Source organism: Colossoma macropomum, unplaced genomic scaffold (genome assembly GCF_904425465.1).
Source record: "Colossoma macropomum unplaced genomic scaffold, Colossoma_macropomum, whole genome shotgun sequence".
NCBI classification, from domain to species: domain Eukaryota; kingdom Metazoa; phylum Chordata; class Actinopteri; order Characiformes; family Serrasalmidae; genus Colossoma; species Colossoma macropomum.
Window position 1 is genome coordinate 32,899,906 of NW_023494789.1, and position 19,344 is coordinate 32,919,249.

Genomic DNA, 19,344 nt, shown 5'->3' on the forward strand with positions numbered 1-19,344 from the left:
AATTTCTTTTTTTATGTATATATAGAATAGTAGTACAGTCTGTGCTGGCGGTGTTCTAGCACTGGAGTCACCATGGTTACCATACAAGAGACATGAGCGATTTTCCACCTGTCATATGAAAAGCTGTGCAGAGCAGTGCAGTTCTGACCTTTCATACGGGAGGCGGAGAGAGAACAATGCGACACTTGCTGTGTGAAAAGCCCTTAATACTGACTTCAATCATAAATGTACTATATGAGTAACAGTTTACTGTGTGTGTGTGTGTGTGTGTGTGTGTGCGCGCGTGTGTGTGCGCGCATAGTCTCCATACTTCACGCGTGTGGTGCCGATGCGTGGGCCGGTCTCTGGCGGGACAAGGATCACCATCCATGGTAGCCACCTGAACGCGGGCAGTGCAGTGTCCGTCAAAATCGGACTCAACACCTGCCATTTCGAGAGGTAACGTTGCACATCATTCGCTTCTCTTTTCTCTTTAGCTCATGCAGCAGCGTTAATATACAGTGAAATACAAAAGTTTAGGGCACCTATGGTCAAATAATTCCATGTTTTATTGATTTTCTAAGTGAAAGTCCTTTTAATGCACGGTTACCGTTTATTTGCTGAATTTAACATAAAAGATGGAAATAAAACAAAATGTGCAAAATATATGTTTTATTTTTTCCAGTGTGTTAAACTCAGATTGCAGTAAACAGAGGTTGTGCAGTAAAATTTGCTGAAAAACACACATATTTAACTATGTTCTCTGTATGTTCACTTTGAAATTGATCAAAATGTGTAATATGACCCAGGAGTTGTTCACTTTTGCGTATGACTGGATGTTCCTCCATTCCACAATGCAATCTAGTGGTATCATGAAAGGAATTGAAAGAATGCTGAGAAGAAGAGCAATTATCCAAAGAGCCGTGTGAGTATGCGGTGGTGTTCACCTCTTGGAACATCTGCCCACTCTGTCGTCTCGATGAGGAAAAAGGGGCTTAGTTAACACTTCTCACAAGAGCGTCCTGGGATTTTCCCTCTGATGGTGAAGAGAGGGAGGAAATGAACTAATACCGCTTATCCTCTGCTCCTCCTTTCTTTTCCCCGATGGATTCCCAACACTGACAAAAAAATAAATAAATAAAAAAAGATCCAAGCTCCAAAATTTCCAGCATCTGGCGTTTAATCTGTGCTAGGTGATTTAGCCCGAGCTTAAACCTATTTCTCATGGTGGAGCTACACCCACACTCGCACTCACACTATCTTCATCCCCACACTCTGTCTGACACATGTAAGGAGTGGCGGGCGTGCGGGAGGTTTTGAAAGCGCGCGGAGGGCGGATTGATTTGGGCCTGCCAAGCGCCTGTGTCTGTATGTGTGCGTGTGGAGAGCCGTTTTGTCTTCATATCTGGGCTTCCAAAAGAACAGGAGCCCTTCGCCTACACCTCCACTTTATGCCCAACTGAGGCGAATGTGCTAGGTATTTATGAATAAGACCTGTGTGTGTGTGTGTGTGTGTGTGTGTGTGTGTGTGTGTGTGTGTGTGTGTGTGTGTGTGAGAGAGAGTGTAAAGGGGTTTTTGTTTAAGCAGTCATTCATTTGCTTATCTACACTCTGCAACATCTTCATGTTATTTCCCATCCTATCTCTCGTTTTCACTCTCCTGCTTCTTCACACCTCTCACCTTCTTTTTCTGTGTTCACTCTTTCTCTCTCTTCTTGCTTTATCTCTTCCTGCTTTTTGTCCCTCTTCTTTCTTGCTGCCTCTCTTGCTTTCCTCCCTCTCCCTTCTTTATTGCTCTCATTTCTTACTTCTCTCTCTCTCTCTCTGTCTCCTTTCTCACTTTCTCTTTCTTTATTCTTTCTTTCGTCTCACTCTTGCTTTTTCTCTCTATTTCCCTCTCTTTCTTTCCTCTCTCTCCCTCTCGCTCTCTCTTCTTCTCTCTCTGTTTCTCTTCTCTCTCACTCATGTTCTCTCTCTCCTCTTTTAAGATCTCTCGCTCTCACTGTCCCTCTTGTTTCTTGCTTTCCTCTCGCATATTTATTGCTCTCATTTTTTATTTTCTCTCTCTCTGTCTCCTTTCTCACTTTCTCTCTTTTTCCTCTTTCGCTCTTTCTTTATTCTCTTGCTTTCTCTCTCTATTTCCCTCTCTCACTTTCTCTCCTCTCTCACTCTCTCTCTCTCTCTCTCTCTCTTCTCCTTTTTGATCTCTCTCTCTCTCTCTCGGTCTCGCTCTCTCCCTCTCCTCCCTCTTTTTTGCGCTCTCTCTGTGCTTGTGACAACAACCTTGTCAAAATATGTACAGAACTCTGCGGGTTTCTCGGCTGCGTGTTGTGAAAATGGTTGCCTGGGCAACACAGCGAGAGCGCATCAGTATAAGAATTCTATGTGCGTGCACACACGCTCGTGCACGCTGAGACACACATTCCTTTTCTTTTCAACTAAATTAGGAGGACGAGCAAAGTATCTGGCTTTTGTTGTATTTGTCGCTTTTTACGGACGTTACAAATGTTGTCCTGAGGAAGCTGAAGTGCTGCTTTCAGACGGATCAAGCCCACATACTCACATACACAGCCCAATTCATCACTCTTCTTCTTAACTAGTCTTAACTAAGACGTGGTTTGAATCATCCTTTTGTATGTATTGAAACGTGTGTGTGCTGTCGTCCAGGCGCAGCGCGAGGGAGATAGTGTGTGTGACTCCAGCGGGCCTGAACACCGGGGGCACTCCTGTGATGGTGGACATTAATGCAGCAGAGCTGCGGAATCCTGAGGTGAAGTTCAACTACACCACTGACCCCACCATCGCCAAGATCGAGCCTGACTGGAGCATTGCCAGGTACAGAGGAGGGAGGGGTACACAGATAAAAGGAAGTGGTCTAGCATGATGGTGCATGTGGGCTTTTGGTGCCTCTGACCACCAATATGTCACCACAGTTTTAGGACCTGTGTAGCCTTGCATCACATAGCATTATGGAGATGGAGATAGCATTTTCATTAGAAATGGCACATGGCTATTTTATCTTTTCCAGTAATGGTATTGAAAGTTTGAGTGTTGGTCAGTACCAGTACCAAGCCAGTCATTTTTCTGTGTAAACTACTAAACTTGCCACAGCCGTTTATAGCCAGGAGTCTAAGGGAGCATAAATGGCCTTGCCCTCTCTGGGTAGGTAGGATGGCCATTTCTTTCTCCCCATCACTCAGCATGATGCTGACATGGTTGTCTGTTAGCGAACATGACAGAACTGGAAGTTGGCATTCTCCTTTAAGCATACTGAGCTGTCCAATGATAATGTGAAAGCAGCGGTTTAAAAGATGTGGTGGTGCTTCACTTGGAGAAAGCACATGCTAGCCTTCCTCCCAGCTTGGTAGCGTCGTGTGACTGGGGAGACCTAGCTGGTGGGTGGAATTGAAATTTTTAATTAAAGCATATCACTTAAAAGTAGACTATCTTGCTGAATCTACTCAAACACTCTACTAGCCCACAGGAAGAAATCACACAACGCGTAACACAGCCAATCACATCACACAGCATATATGGGTGCTTTTTCAGGCTTGATTTGTTACAGTTATGGATCTTATTTTTTTTTTTTTTCCTTTAATATCTGATCAAGCATTGATATTGGCCCACATTGGTACTGGTATGCCATGTCTTATTTGCATGTCAGTATTTTGTTATTTGATTATTCTTTAGATTTATAGTTAGTTATTCACACTGTCTTCACTCTGTTAAGATGGCTTAACAGCAGGTCTGATGCAAACAGTGAACGAAAATACAGTTCATTTAAATGTATGTTTATTTTTGCAGTATATTGAAGTTATTTATATGGTGATTTGGTAAAATTTCATGATTGTAATTAGTTATTGTAGAATTAATTAGTAGAACAGTGCTGAGTTGCATTAGCCACATAAACTCATAAAAGCAAAATGACCAATGGTTGTGTAAAATGTCTGGTAAATATGTATGGCAGGTCATTTAAAATGCAGTTAATGGTTGCATTGTGGTTTTGAATAAAAGTAACAAAAAAGCCATTTGATAAGTCAAGGTAAGTTTGAGGTACATTGTGCAGACCACTGGTATAGAACCTTATGTTTAAAATCAGTAGCATTGCCAAAGGACTGCAGATGTGTATGTGAAGCGTAGGAGCTTAAGCTGCCAGGGACGTTTGTGTAGCTCGCTGAGTGTGTGGGTGATGCAAAACCTTCACTTCAGTTCAGACCCTTATATTGCTGCTTCACAGGCCTGTAGAACACCCACACCCTCGAGACACACTCTCTCTCCAGTGTGTTCACTCTGTGTGTGTTTGAGAAAGAGAGCGAAGCTGGACAGCTGTGTCTGCAGGGATCACACCAACATCAGAGTCGACAGACGAAAATGGCTGTCAGTGGGGCCACGCTCCAAAACAGTGGCACACTAGCAACCTGAAAATGAGAACAAGCTTTCAAAATCCAGGGAGAGAGGGGGCTAGTTGGTAGTGAAGTGATGTGAAGGTGTGAAGTGAGGAGCGAGAGAAAGAGAGAAAATGTATAAGCCCGAGGGGAATGACCTCTTTTGGCCCTCATATTTGTTGCTTTGATCCCATTGGAGCTTTTCTTGATTGACAGCGAAGCAATGAGTTTACTCGCCTTGTCTCTGGAAACAACTCACTTTTCTTGCTGACCTAAACGTCTGTACATATCATACCAGTTCTACTGGAAAGTATCAGCCCAAGAGGCAAGGCTGACCTCTATTTAGGACTAAGCATTGTCGCTTGGTGTGTACACCATGTTTTGTAGGTTAACACATCTCTAATTACATTACTTATCAGTGATAGCCCACACTGGGGTTTCGCCCACGTCAGACTCTGAAACATATTGTAGATTTTGCTCACCAGAGGGTATGAGGGATAGACTAATCCTTTAGAAGAGACTATATTTACCCATGTAATTACCTAACTGAAGGTGTGTGTGTGTAAGGTTAAGTAATTGTTAAATCACTGCTTAATCACAGCTAATGGGTAACCAGAGGCTAATTAACTCATTAAGACATTTCATATTGGCCACTATGGTGACCCACATAGGTTAATGTCTTATTGAGACGTACAGGAAGCAGCATATTATCAGGACAGTATATATATTTTGTAATAGAATATGGATGGACTGGCCAGTTGCTAAGTTAGGCTATGATATCTCTTTAATGACAGAGAAGATGAGTTCTGTTCTTAATGCCTGTTTTTTTAGGAAGGTGGCAGAGTATGGAAAGACCGCCTGTCACGAAGAGGGCCAGTGCCTCTACACCACCAAGAACTAGCTATTGATATACTGAATTTGGCTTGACTAGCTATTGATGTACTGAATTAGCCTTCAGCAGAATGTGATATACTGAATTAGCCTTCAGCAGAATGTGATATACTGAATTAGCCTTCACTGGCCACTGATATACTGAATTATCCTTCACTTTCCACTGATATATTGAAGTAGCCTTGAATTTACCTTCACAAGATTGATACTGAATTAGCCTTCACTAGCCACAGATGTACAGAATTGGCTATTACTAGCCACAGATATAGTGAATTAGCCTTTACTAGCCATAGATAAACTAAATTAGCCCTCACTAGTCAGATACTGAATTGGCTTTTACCAGCTACTGATGTACTGAATTTGCCTTTCATATACTGAATTAGATTTCACTAGAGTGATTTTCTGAATTAAGCTTCACTAGTTACCAATATACTGAATTAGCATTCACAAGGCTGCTGTTATAAACTAGACTAGATGCTCGATACTGATGTACTGAAGAAGCTTTTACTAGATACTGATGTACCTTATGTGCTCATGTGATAATTCTGACTTCAGTAGTTGTTCCTTTGCTTTAAAAGTTGCTATGATGTCCCTTAAATGAAGATGAGAGGCTGGATCTAAAATTGACAGGTTTTTATATAACCTTCTTTTCTTTCTGTAAGTGGTGGGACCCCACTGACCGTCACTGGTACCAACCTTGCCACCGTGAGAGAGCCAAAGATGAGGACGAAGTATGGTGAAATCCAGTCCATCAACGTAGGTGTTTTATACACACACAGCAGTGTCCCTCTACCGCCTACAGCTTTATTCCCTTTTGCACATTCAAAATATCATACCTCCCCATAGAAACAGATACACAGGGGGGTATTGAATTGCCCTCTGAGTAACCCTGCCCTAGGCGTGTTTGCGCATATGTGTTTGTTTGTGAAGGTGTTTGTGCATGTGTCTGCGTGCATGTGTGTAACAACGATTCTCCTTTTAGCAGTTTAACCTTTAAAATGTCAGCCGCTGAAGGAAAATCAGTCCTAAGAGGGAAGTGGCAGTGGCCCCCTGCTGAGTCTCCATTGGACTGGAGGAACATTTCCCCTGCTTGACCTATATACCTGACCACAGCACTCTTTCACCACCTACTCCTCCTCTCCACCTCCTACTGACTCTCTCTCCTCCCACCACCTTATCCCCAGCCAACACCCACACATTCCCTCAGTCACACATCAAACTTAATGTTTCTCTCTCTTCTCCCCCCGATCAGAACTGTACAGTGGTCAATAACACAGTGATGGTGTGCTTGGCCCCCTCCGTGGCTGCTGCAGACACTGAGAGAAGCTTATCTGAAGTGGGCAGTAGTCCAGATGAGATAGGCTTTGTTATGGATAATGTTCGGACATTGCTGGTGGTGAATGAAAGCTTCACCTACTATCCAGACCCTGTGTTCGAGCCTCTCGCCCCAACTATGCTGGAGCTCAAACCTGGATCCCCGCTGATACTAAAGGTAGGATGTGTGTGTGTGCTACTTGTACACTTGAATGTCCAAATAGTAATAATAATTACTATAAAATAATATCACATTAAATAAAAGAATGTAATCCCATAAAAAGTTCAATTTTAAAGCAGCATTATTTAAGATTTTTTGTTAAACTGGGAGAAATAGCATTACTGAGTCAGGATTTTAAAAAAAGCATGCTAAAATATGGCATGTGTGCGCTCCTGTGAGTCACCCTGTAAGGCCTGAAATAATAATTTTAAAGTCAGAGGTGCCAGGTTGGATTTTGCAGGGTTTTCAGGTCACATCATACATCTTTAAATATGTCACATGCACAGGCTCAAAGTTCCATCTCAGTGTTTAGGTCTTAAATGCAAAATCGACATTATACTAATGAAGATATGATGACAATAGTAGACAATTCATAGAGTTTTCTATGAATACTCTTTCAACACACTCGCAATCATCAGATTCATCCACCTGGGGAAGGGTTCCAAAGCAGAACTGACATTATAAAATGTTCTTTTACACGTTGCATACAATTACAGTTTTCACCAGAGAGGTCCCCAAATTCCCAAAACTTTAGTGTAGCTGTAAGTAAACATTGTCCAAATGACTGCCACTAGTGTTTTAGCTACGTAATGAACTTTTATAGATAACAGCTCAGAAACATCGGTTGATCGGTTTGCTTTGAGCAGAAACAGTATTTTAATGTTTCTGTTCTTGCATTACTGCCCTAACAACCGTTCTAAACTAGGTTTTTGTTTGTGAATCAGTAATTATTTCCAACATATAGATAATAATTTACTGGAGGTTGATCAAAATCCAAATACCTGTCAGTAGAGTTATCAGATTCACAGTTTAAGATATGCAGACACATGCTAGCTGGTTAATTGATTTACCACATCATGGTACATGATGCAAAAAAAAGCACTGTAGTGTAGGGCTGCAGTCTAATTAAATGTTATGAATACGGAATGAATCTATAGCCTAAGCAGAAAATACCATTCAGTGTAAATACATTCAATGTAAATCTTATGAATTGATACTTTGAGTCAAGTCACACAAAATGTAATATTGATCCAAAAACATTTGGGAGTTTGGAGATGAGACATCGATTATAAGGCAGTGAGCTACACAGAATGAGAAAATGGCATTATTAACCCCTAACAACAATTTCACAGTAATATTTCTGTTCTGGGACTGTTAAGGATGATTGTTTTGGTTGCACAAATATTTTGCTATTATTTCCAAATTTCATTTTGAAGCCCTGGGTAACAGCGTGTCGGATGTTGGAAGCTATGTGAACGCGTCTGTTTGAGATTACATAAATGATTATTACTTACATTAATGATTATTACTGAGATATAAGCTTCCATTACTTGTGAGAAACACTAGCCTTGTAGTGTAGCTCCAGTGCAGTATTAAAGAAGTAAACTTCAGATACCAGACACGTCCCTCAAACCATTTCAGCATTGTCGTTTCTAGAATGGCATCCGTATGATACCACACCCACATATTAAGCACCCAAACCACTGTTCTTATCAACGACGGCTACTCCATTAGAAGAGTGTTTACGCAGATAGTGTTAGATAGGAACAGCTGAAGAGCTTGACGGCATTCTAAGTCTAGCTTTGCGACCTATCTTCCGCAGTCACTGATACCATCTAAAAAGACTGTTTACTCTCCGCAACATCCATTTCTCTCCCCTTTTGAGCTTGTGCTGCTTCTCCTCATCTCGTCTGCCGATATAGACTTTATTCCCCCCCTCTCTCCTCTCTGCTTGAACTTCAAAGCCCTGGTTTAAAAACCCGTCGTGGTATTTTTAATGGAAAAATGTTTCTTTTTCCCCACAGCCAATTCGAAAGTAAATACCATAGCAAGAAGCACCGTGACTTCCATAACCAACTTTCTCTAGTTAAATCAAGCTCGGTAATGAAACATTTTTTTGATTACTGCATTTCTGCTGAGCGGCAGAGCCCCCTCTCACCCCACACAGAAAATAAGAGCAGCAAATCAACCCAATTCCATTAAATAATTGCAGATAAATTAGATGTGCATCAGATTTTCTGTGCAATTAATTTTTCTCCACTTTGTGCAAGGCCTCCTGGGTAAAATACGAGGTGTGTGTGTAAATGAATATATGTATGTGTGTGTGTGTGTGTGTGTGTGTGTGTGTGTGTGTGTGTGTGTCGCTATTCCTGGGTTTTATTTACACGTTTAATTGGATCCCCTCTGGTGGTAAATATCTCTGCACGCACTGCCATGCAAACCTTTCTGGTAGATTCCGCCCCCAGGCCTGTCTTCCCATAAGCCCCCTGGGGAGGAGGGGATATTGGATATTGGCAAGCTGACTGTATCCCTGCGAGAGAGGGAATGCACTCTCATTGTAAGGATGCACTGTTTCGTCGACACTGTTTCACAGCCTCCATATGATTAGCCCTTTTTTATACTCAGCAAACATGAGGAAATGTGACTGGTGCTGCATTTCGGATGCTCAGGTGAAGCCTGGATTTTTGAAAGCATCCCTGAACATTAGAACTCAGAATGGCCAAGAGACTCAAAATGACTGCTGAGATATTATTTTTTTTACAGTAAAACAGTGCAGTTCACAGTTTAAGTTTGGGCACAAAGTTTGGCTCATGTATGCCTGAAATTAGTGTCTATTAAGTTGATGTCTATTATTTGGAATTTATTTCTAATACCAAAAATTGGATGAATAAATACATATATACACACACAATTATTGGTTTTGAAGAATCTAAAGTATAAATTTGATTTTGAACACTTTTTTTGTTCACTCCACAATTCGATGTAAAGTAGTAAAAACTAGGAACGCACACCACCAGTCCTTGGGCAGGATTCCTAACACTACATCCACCCTACCTCTGTACATGATTGAAGTATCAGGTTGCTCTGGATAAAAGCGTCTGCCAAAGGGTTATTCTCATTTTTTCTCATATTCAAATTTAAAAACTCAAACTTAATATTTCTGTTTTTGGATGTACAAACAATGCCTGGGTAAAAATTTAAAAACCAACCTGAATGATAAATTTATTTTAAATTGATTTTTGCTGTGATCAAATTCTCATTACCGCAGCCCAATAAGATTGGAAGATAAACACTCTTTACAGATTTATTACTTTTCTTTTCATAATCTGCAAATGTTATAAAGCCAAAACGCCAAACGCATATATATAATAAAATACAGCATCTTTACCTCATTAGCGCAACACATTGACAGTCATTGAGCTTTTCTTTTTACTTATGTGACATTTTGTTGTTTTGGTTTACCTTCTTAGAGGAAAACGTTGAAGATAAGGAATTCAACAGACACATAGACATATTGTGGTCATGAGAATTGGGGTAAAAAAAAACACAAAAAAAGTAAAAAATGAATGATGTAACATTTTGCTGTAGAGTACAGAGCTTTGATCTACTAGATTATATAAAAAATATGTATCTGCTTTATTATGACATTCAAATATTTATGGACATGGTTTGAGGTGTTTTTGTGAGAATGGCATTAATGGAAATGTTATATGGTACATTTTGGAATATTTGTAGTCCCTGCTTTCAAACATTTGTGTTTGTGTTTGTTTCAGGGGAGGAACTTGATTCCACCAGCTGCTGGCAACACCAGATTGAACTACACAGTCCTGATAGGAGACGAGCCATGTGTGTTGACTGTGTCAGAGACTCAGCTGCTGTGTGAATGGCCCAACCTCACCGGACAGCACAAAGTCACTGTGAGTTTACACACTGACCTTTTATCAGTTTCACATTAAATCTCTTTTGGCTTTCCTTGGGCCTTGTCCTTGTAATCCAAACTGACTGGAAATGATCAGTGATGTACATCCTGTATCAGTAAATGTCTGTGATTCATAAGCCTGTATACCAGGCAGTACACCAGCAATACTGAACATCAGGATATGGAATTGATATTGGGGTGTTATTTTTCCACTCTGCTGTATCAGAATGTCCTACTTTTATGTCATCCTCCTTTGTTAGGACATAAGCCTGGAAGAATGATGTATTTAAATTTGTTCTTTGCTAAAAATACAAGCTGTAGTTCAGCTGTGGTAAGAGTACATGCATATTTCTGTGGTTTTAGTTGTGCAGCCATATGTCAGAATGTTGGCGCAAGACTATTCAGCATGCAAAGTTAGATGCCACCCAGTTCTAGTGTTAAAGACTATTTATGCAGGACTTCGTTGGAAATATTGAGTGAGCCAGCCTGTAGTTATACACTGTGGTTATGGTGAAGAAGCATGTTGTCTTTGATCAGGCTCTGTTATGTGCTATCGGTTCAGTGTTTACTGTTCACTCAACTCTAGATATTAAACAAGTATTCACATTTGCATGCTATTATGGTAGTTATTTTATTCTTTTATTCCTTTTTTCCCCCCATATATTTTCTGACATTGATTTTTTTTGTTTTCTATAATACGTCCTCTCATCCTTTCATTTTTGCTATTTCGCACTGCATCTATTCATCTTCTCCCCTCTTTCAATTTTTTTCATATAATCTGACATGATGATTTTTAATGGCTGGAGCGTTCTGTGTCCGTAGGGATTTGTGCGAGGTTGATTTTATTTACAGCCTATAATGATTAGTGGACTAGCAGACAGGCAGATCTATTTTTATAGTATATTCTATCCTTAAGCTGGAGACGCTTTTTTTTTTCTTCCAGACACGGTCTTTATACATTAATTTTCCTCATATGCCAGGGGTATTAAAATAGCATGCTGCTATTTTTCCCAAGCCGTCTGCTCTCCTTATGTGAGGGAAAAACCCCGAGGAGAAAACGATAGATAGAAGGGGGGAAAGAAAGAGAAAGGGGGGAAAAAGGGAGAACAAGAAAGAAAGAGAGACCCTCTGAGACCTGCAGGCCCAGATGTTTGTCCTCGACCTATATATTCTGACCTATATTACACTGGGCGAGGGAGTCGGAACATCCAGCACGCTTTTTGTTTTTTTTTTTAATCCTTTCGCCTCACTTGCCTTATCTGCTGCTTTTTCTCTCTTTTTCTTTCATTCACAGCTTAAATTGTGTGTAAGAATTCCCTTAGCGCTGTTTGACTCTTTTTAACCTCTGGCATATACCTGAATGTCTGAACACCAGCTGGCTTTGTTAAAAACACTGTATAGTGTTCAAACTGTAATTTGCATTTGGTCCTCTGTGCATCATCTCTATTGTTTTGATCCCCTTTTATGTACGGTTGTGGTGGGCATTACTATTCTTTTCAAAGATCTGAATCATTTGACTTAGTTCACGGAAATTATTTGTTTCTCCTGAATCAATTTACCAGAGTTATTCAGCGTTTCAGTGAACTGCTTCAGCACACTAACAGTTCTGTGTTCTGTGCTGTGGTTGGTGTTATATCTACACAGCAACTGAGTAGGCTGTATATTCAGAAAAAAGGGCCCTTCCTTAGATTAGTCTGTATGGTCATTTACATAAATTACATGATGCACCAAAATGAAAATTCCTGACTCAAACTGAAATTCAGGACGCTGAACTGACAAATGAAAAAGCTCATACATAAAAGCAGTTTACATAAAATAAAAGCACTGAAATGCTTGCAGTATATAGGCTACAGAAAGTGCCGTGAAATCCAGAGAATGTTGTACTTTGTTACTGTTGTCAAAACTATGGTATTTTTGCATGCTTGCAGGGACTTTTTGCTTCTGTTGTTCTGTTGTGATTTTAAATGGTATCAAACCTGTAGAGGAGAAGTTGTTGGATGCTGTAAGCCCTCTTGATACTCTAATGTTCCTCATAGAAACCATGATGAAGTTTCACACGACCGACATTTTCACTGTTGATCCGCACCATTTCTCACTTTCTTTACCATTAAAATATTTATAAACTCCTAGGTACACTTCATCGTAGGCCTATTTAGCCTGTGTTATTTGGTCAAAATCTTCAGCCTTTTTTCTCTTTAAAAAGTGAATGGGCTATTTTTGACTACTTTTGGATTCTTACTTAGCATAACATTTTAACAAAGAATCTTTAGTCTTTTAAACACTGAAGCACCTGGTTTTCAAACATCACTAGGAATCACAACTAATACTGAGGCCTACCATATTATTTATCATTTACCTCACTGGTTTCACCTCTCTCAGTAGGTTTTGGTTGCCATTATGCACCACTTATGATGAGCCATTTTTCAGTAGGCTTATAGGTGCCTAACGAGCACAAGAATATTTGGAGCAACAGTAGAGGAAGTCTGTCATTGTCTATAGCCGAGAAAGTTAGCAGAACAGAACAGGTTGGGGGATCCCGAGTTTTGCGAAGTATTCTAAGCGTTTGCCCTATTGAGGCGATGCCTCAGCCATCTGTGGCCAGGGGTCCAAGGAAGCATAATTGGCTTCGCTCACTATAGGATGGCCATCCCTCTCCCACTCAGCACGATGCTAGCCAGTGCTGATGTAACAGAATTGGCAGTTAGCGTTTTCCTCCAAGCACGCTGAGCTGTGCATTGATGTTTCGTTAGCTGCAGTACGAAAACGTACAGTGTTGCGTCGCGTGTCTTGGAGGAAGCACGTGTTAGCGTTAGATTGGTAGCATTGTATGATAGCAGGAGACCTAACTAGCGGTGGAATTGGACATGACTAAATTGGGGAGAAGATTGGGTAAAAATGAAGAAATAAAAGGACTCCTCACTAACAGACTACATTTCCATGATACACCTCTTCCTCTTCTTAAATTGTTCTGGCATTGTGGAGATGCTGTGCCTAATGTAGTCTGACTGTATGTAAGAGCTTTCTGCGGTTAGGGCTGTTTAATTGATGTGCTCAGTGTGGAGGTGTGAGGTTTTAGTGGGTTTAATGGGAAAAGCTTTAGTCTGCATGTTCCTGGTAATTACAGCTGTTAACAGCCACTTACTACAGAATGCTCAACAGAGACATTAAGTGAAAACACTGAAAATAGGGGAGGTGCCACACTTAACACATGTTGGTGAAAGTGTATGTGTGTGTGCTTATGTAGGTCCAGGCGTTGTGTATTTACTCTGTTAATTGTGTGTGTGTGTGCGGTGCAGGTGCGGGTTGGAGGGTTCGAGTATTCCCCCGGCACGCTCCAGATCTACTCGGACAGTCTGCTGACGCTGCCCGCCATCATCGGCATCGGTGGTGGAGGAGGCCTCCTACTGCTAGTCATCATCATCGTCCTCATCGCTTACAAGCGCAAGTCCCGCGACGCTGACCGCACCCTCAAACGCCTGCAACTGCAGATGGACAACCTGGAGTCCAGGGTGGCTCTGGAGTGCAAGGAGGGTATGACATCTACTTTATTTCCCTCTATTTACTTCTCCTCTTCTGTTGCACAGCTCGATGTTAGCGTTTAAAGTAGGGTTGCACTGATAGGGGAATTGTGAGCTGATGCCAATATCTGGTATATTTCATGCACATATCTGCCAGTGCTGATAGATAAACATTTATAAAATGTGGAAATAGGGCATACGTCCATCTCGACTAGCATTACGGAGATATATAGCATTTGTAGATGGTTACAAATGCAGTAAAATGAATAAAATGCAGACATTTTTGGGTGACCCAGCATCGCCCAAACGTTCTCCTCTTCTGAGGTACAAAAATACATCAGCAATAAACGTATCATTTTGGTTTTGAAATATTGGACAAATCTATCTGATGTCTACATTTTTTAAAAGCAAATATCTGCTGATTTGATATCATTGTGCATCTCCAGTGTAAAAGATAAAGGATTTTTTTAGTTCTTTCTTGCTCTTAAACTATTTTTAAACAGGTTCTGTCAGGCTTGTTGCTGTTTAAACAAATATTTCTGTTTAAAAAAAATGTGCACCCCAAATGTAGCCAACACATACTTAGCATTCAGAATTTGTGTCTCTAGTTTTGTGCTAGAGCTACGTGGCTAAAGTAGAAGCTGCCCTACAGCGTCATAAACCACATAAACAAGACTATTTGAAGTCTTGACATGATTTGAAGAAAGTATTTGTTGATTTAGACATACGGTTTGCACAGTGCTAGTTGGCTGACTGTAAGCTTCCATTAATTATTAGCTACATTAGCTTCGTAGCTCCAGTACTAAACTAAAGAAGCAAACTCTAAATATCAGACGTCTTAGCTGGAGCAGTACGTTTGGAATAAGGAAATTCAGTGAATTAGATATTTTAACTGTTCCTATAAAGGATTTCTGTGCTCCTGTATATTTGAACTACCACAGTAGAAAGATGTGGTTCCTTTTTGGCATTGAGAGTCTTTTTTTGTCAGGACGCCAGTTTATGGTTCTGGTCTTACTGGCTAGAGCGAAATCCTCCTCCCACCCTTTGCTCCTCTGTCTGCGGTCAAAAGGGCGTGAGACTGGGCAGCCATTATCTGTGTGTGTGTCTGCCCTGAGGTGATGCCCTCGTCCATCTCCCAGCGCTGAGATTAACCAGACACGCAGACCCAGAGAGAGGGATGGGAGAAGGAGGAGAGGACAAAAGAGATGGATAGAGGAGGAGAGAGAACATGAGGTCAAGAGATAACACATGGAATGACCTCAAGAGATGTCACGAGAGGAAACTAGAGGAGTTTCTTTTTCCATTCTTCTGCTCTCTGAAACTCTTGTTCTCTCTCTCTCTCCCTCTCCCTGTCCTGCTCTCTCCTGTGGGCGAGTTGAGTGTTTAAGCAGTCCAACTGTGAGTTTTGCAAAACTGCTTACTCACACTTTAAAGACTTCACATAGTTTTTTGCGGCTTTACTTTGTTTTCTGATTGTTAAGCGCCTTTCACCCATAAATAGTTTCACCTCATCTTAGATTTTTCACCTGAAATCTTGTATTCTGCTTCCTTAGTTTAGTTATTGACTGATTTGTCAGAAGTGGCAGAAAATAATGCTGAAGTAAGGCAGTATTTAGACTGGTAGGGCTTAGAGCACATTTGGCCTTAAGACAAAACAAACCATTTTGTCTGTCTTCCCCTTCTTCTCTCTTCTTCTCTCTTTTTCTCTCTTTCTTTCTCTCTCTCTTGCGCACACACACATTCTGTGCCTCTTCTTTGTCTCTCTCCCTTCCTCTATTTCATTCTACTGCTTACACTCCTACAGTGTCTCTCCCTTCTTTTGTTCATTCTCTTTTGCTCTCTCTCTTTTTATCTATCTATCCTCTCTCTCCACCACTATCCCTCTTCCTCTCATTTTCTTGCCCCTCTCTCTATCAGCAGCACTCTCTTCTTCTGCTCTATCGCTTTCACTGTCTTTCTCCCCATTCTTCTCTTTTGCTCTATCCCCTTTTTCTTCTGCCTCCATCTCTCCCTACTCAGTTTCTCCTTTCTCTCTCCCGCAGCATCTCACTCTTGCGCTCTCCCTCTCTGTTTATCTGCAACTCTCTCTCCCTTCCTCTCTCCCAATACGTTTTCTTCTTTCCCTCCCTTTTTTGCTCCCTTCTTCTTATGCTTCCTCTCTCTCTCTCTCTCCTCTCTCTCTCTCTCTCTCTCTCTCTCTCTCTCTCTCTCTCTCTCTCTCTTCATTAAGTTGCTTGTGGAGTCTCAGGCTTTTCGATAACCCACAGTTCACCTCTTCTGTCCAGGCAGGATGTCAGAGGTTGACGCGTGTGTCCGCTAAACTCTTCCCCCTGGCTGCCCTGTAGTGAAAGAGACAGACGTGCGGCTGCCCGCACTGCTGCCTGTCAGAAAATATAAACCCTCCCCTGCTGGGCCCTCATTTACTGCACAATCCTAAAGGAAGCGTTCACTCACTGTGATGGGGAAAGCAGTTTTAGTGTGTACTGATAATTGGTAGTCTGCACATGTCCTGCGTCTCTTCTTTCTATAAGAAGTCTAGTTCTATAACTACACAGTCAGTTATGCGTGGCATTATATTTACATTCCATTTACATTTAGTATTAACATAAATAACTTGTCACCGTTTTTTTTCCCCGATGACAAAGATCTTGTCTTTGAGATATTAAATAAACTGTATCTTTATATCTCCAGCGTTTGCGGAGTTGCAGACCGATATCCATGAGCTGACTCAGGAATTAGACGGAGCTGGAATTCCCTTCCTGGATTACCGTACTTATGCCATGAGAGTGCTCTTCCCTGGCATTGAAGACCACCCTGTACTGAAGGAGATGGAGGTAATACATCATATTTACAGAGACAGATGTTTTTTCTCTTTCAAATGACTGAAATATAATTCCACATACTGCTATACTGATTACTACAAGTAGGCAGACAACAATCTTGCATACTTGCACACTAAAACCAAAATGCATCAGAAGCTGCATAATTGGTAGAGTGTATGTGTTGCCATTGGATTTCTATTCATATCTCTGGTGGAATCAGTTCTTGTGCTATATGGATCAATTTCTTATTATGCTGTTATTCTGAGTTGCAGTCCAGGCCCTCCCAAGAGACCTACACATATATTTCTGCTTAAAAGCTCTTTGAAATATTGCAATATTTTATTCCTCTCTCCAGTTAGGAGCCGCCGGAATAGGGCTGCTGCTCTGTGTGTATTTGTATGCTGTCTCATTTCCCCTGTGTATATGTGGCTCTAAGATGTTGTGTGCAAAGCAAAATGGAGAGGCTAAAATGGCTAGTCTCTTAAAGCCTCTGTCGGGATGGTTTTAGGGCTTTTAAAAAAGTTTTTTAGCACTAAATTGAATGCAAATCTACCCAACGCTGCTAACCTACTCAGTGTAAGCCCACGCAGCACAAAACTGGATGATATGGTGGCTCTAAGTCACTAAGTCTCAGAATACTATCAACTAAAATATGTGCTCAGACTGGAGGGTTGCACTGATTGTGTGGTGCGAAGTTTTGGCCTGACTGCTCTGTTGACAGACTGAATTTCTGAAACTTGGAACAGAAGGAATTGGCCAATTAGACAGTTAGTGCTTCCTTCTTTTGGTTGCTCATTGATTTGTTAGTAATCAATGAATAATGCAATTACTCAGTGTTTAGACAGGTAGGGCTGTATGTGAGAGAAGTGGCAGTTGTGCAACAGAGAGAGCTGGCTAATTAGCAACAGTGGGGTGCAAAATATTAGTCCTGTTTGGTTCAATTTAAATAATGGCATAATTCAAACAGAGTAAAGTAAAGCCTCTTTATTATGCTGACAAGTGTCCCAGTCTGTCTAGTCTGTGAAGCTGCAGAAGCCAAATGTTATGGCTTATTAACCACACTAACTCAGTCTATATCAATAAAACAAGTCCACTGTGAATTGCAGATCAAAAACAACTCTAAAGAATAATGACTATTCTGGAATCAACTGGATGAATCAAACAGGGTGTCACTTCCGCGAGCCAATCTGCCTTGAGAAACATGAAAAATTAAACAGCCCTCAAACCAAATCGATTCCCAAAGCGTCTGCATTGAAGCTTTAAACACTGAACTCGTGCTTCACCTCATGCTCTCGGTCACACGGCTCTCTGTCTCTCTCTGTCTCTCTTTTTTTCCTTGTCCCTCAGGTGCCGGCCAACGTAGAGAAGGCCCTGACGCTGTTCGGGCAGCTGCTGAACAAGAAACACTTCCTGCTGACGTTTATCCGCACTCTGGAGGCGCAGCGCTCCTTCTCCATGCGTGACCGTGGCAACGTGGCCTCCCTCATCATGAGCGCCCTGCAGGGGGAGATGGAGTACGCCACAGGAGTGCTCAAGCAGCTGCTCTCCGACCTCATAGACAAGAACCTGGAGAGCAAGAACCACCCCAAACTACTGCTCCGCAGGTATCTGTGGCCTTTATTTTGCAGTGTACCTGATGATATAGTGATTATTTAGACATAGAATTTACACAGTTTTTCTCCTACCTCAAATGAATTTCATCAGCCAGTGTTTGACGTCTGAAGTTTGCTTATTTTCTTTTGCCCTAGAGCTGTGAGGCTGATGTAGTTAACAAGTCATGGAAGCTTATATAATGTGTCGTAGTGTCACAAAGTACAGAAGGAAATCTTTTTGAGATTACTTAACACACACGCACTTCAAAGCAAATGTGTAATGATACAGTTTGCTTGATGCTAATAGGCAGGGTTTAACCTTCCAGGTAACAGTTTCTTCTACAGGCTCATAAGTTCTAGGCACTGACCAGGTAGGTGTGAGGTACCAAATAATGATGAAAGTGCATTTAAAACACTTCACATACCAGAGAGGGGGAAAAGGCAGTACAAAGACATGAGTACATACCTGTCTGTTACCTGAAATGAAACAGAATGTGGATTTTAAAAGAAAGCAATGATTCTTACTGTGGTTTTACTGGGTCCTTAATATTTACTTAGAGATTTTTCTGATGTACGTCCTGCTTAAACTAGTGACATTACAGTGAGATTTAGAGAGTGTTTGTTTGTTCTTACAACTTTGTTACTCCAAATAACTAAATTACTATGCTCTTTATCTACTTAGTGTCTAGAACCTGATGGGCATTTCAGTGTAATTTAGTCAGACTGTCTGGGTCTTTGACCCCATTTTCCCTCAAATAATTACGAGCACTTTGGAAATGCACACATTTACCTAGTTAATGTATAGAATCTCGTTGGTGTTTAAGGGTAGTTTATATTTAAACTTCCTCTGTAATTACCAACATATTACACAAAAATAATTACCTAGTACTTTAGAGTTTGTAACGCACACTTAGTGGGTTAAT

General features: G+C 41.1%; 1 protein-coding gene across 1 annotated transcript in view; it reads left to right on the forward strand.

The window, feature by feature from the left end:
• plxna1b (plexin A1b) overlaps nucleotides 1–19,344 on the forward strand; it is a 198,764-nt gene that overhangs the window by 161,684 nt on the left and 17,736 nt on the right. Inside the window, exons 15-22 of the mRNA XM_036571021.1 lie at nucleotides 302–438; nucleotides 2,647–2,814; nucleotides 5,918–6,011; nucleotides 6,508–6,747; nucleotides 10,344–10,487; nucleotides 13,786–14,020; nucleotides 16,699–16,841; nucleotides 18,177–18,433. Coding sequence (XP_036426914.1) covers nucleotides 302–438; nucleotides 2,647–2,814; nucleotides 5,918–6,011; nucleotides 6,508–6,747; nucleotides 10,344–10,487; nucleotides 13,786–14,020; nucleotides 16,699–16,841; nucleotides 18,177–18,433 — 1,418 coding nt within the window. The remainder of the gene's footprint in view (nucleotides 1–301; nucleotides 439–2,646; nucleotides 2,815–5,917; nucleotides 6,012–6,507; nucleotides 6,748–10,343; nucleotides 10,488–13,785; nucleotides 14,021–16,698; nucleotides 16,842–18,176; nucleotides 18,434–19,344) is intronic.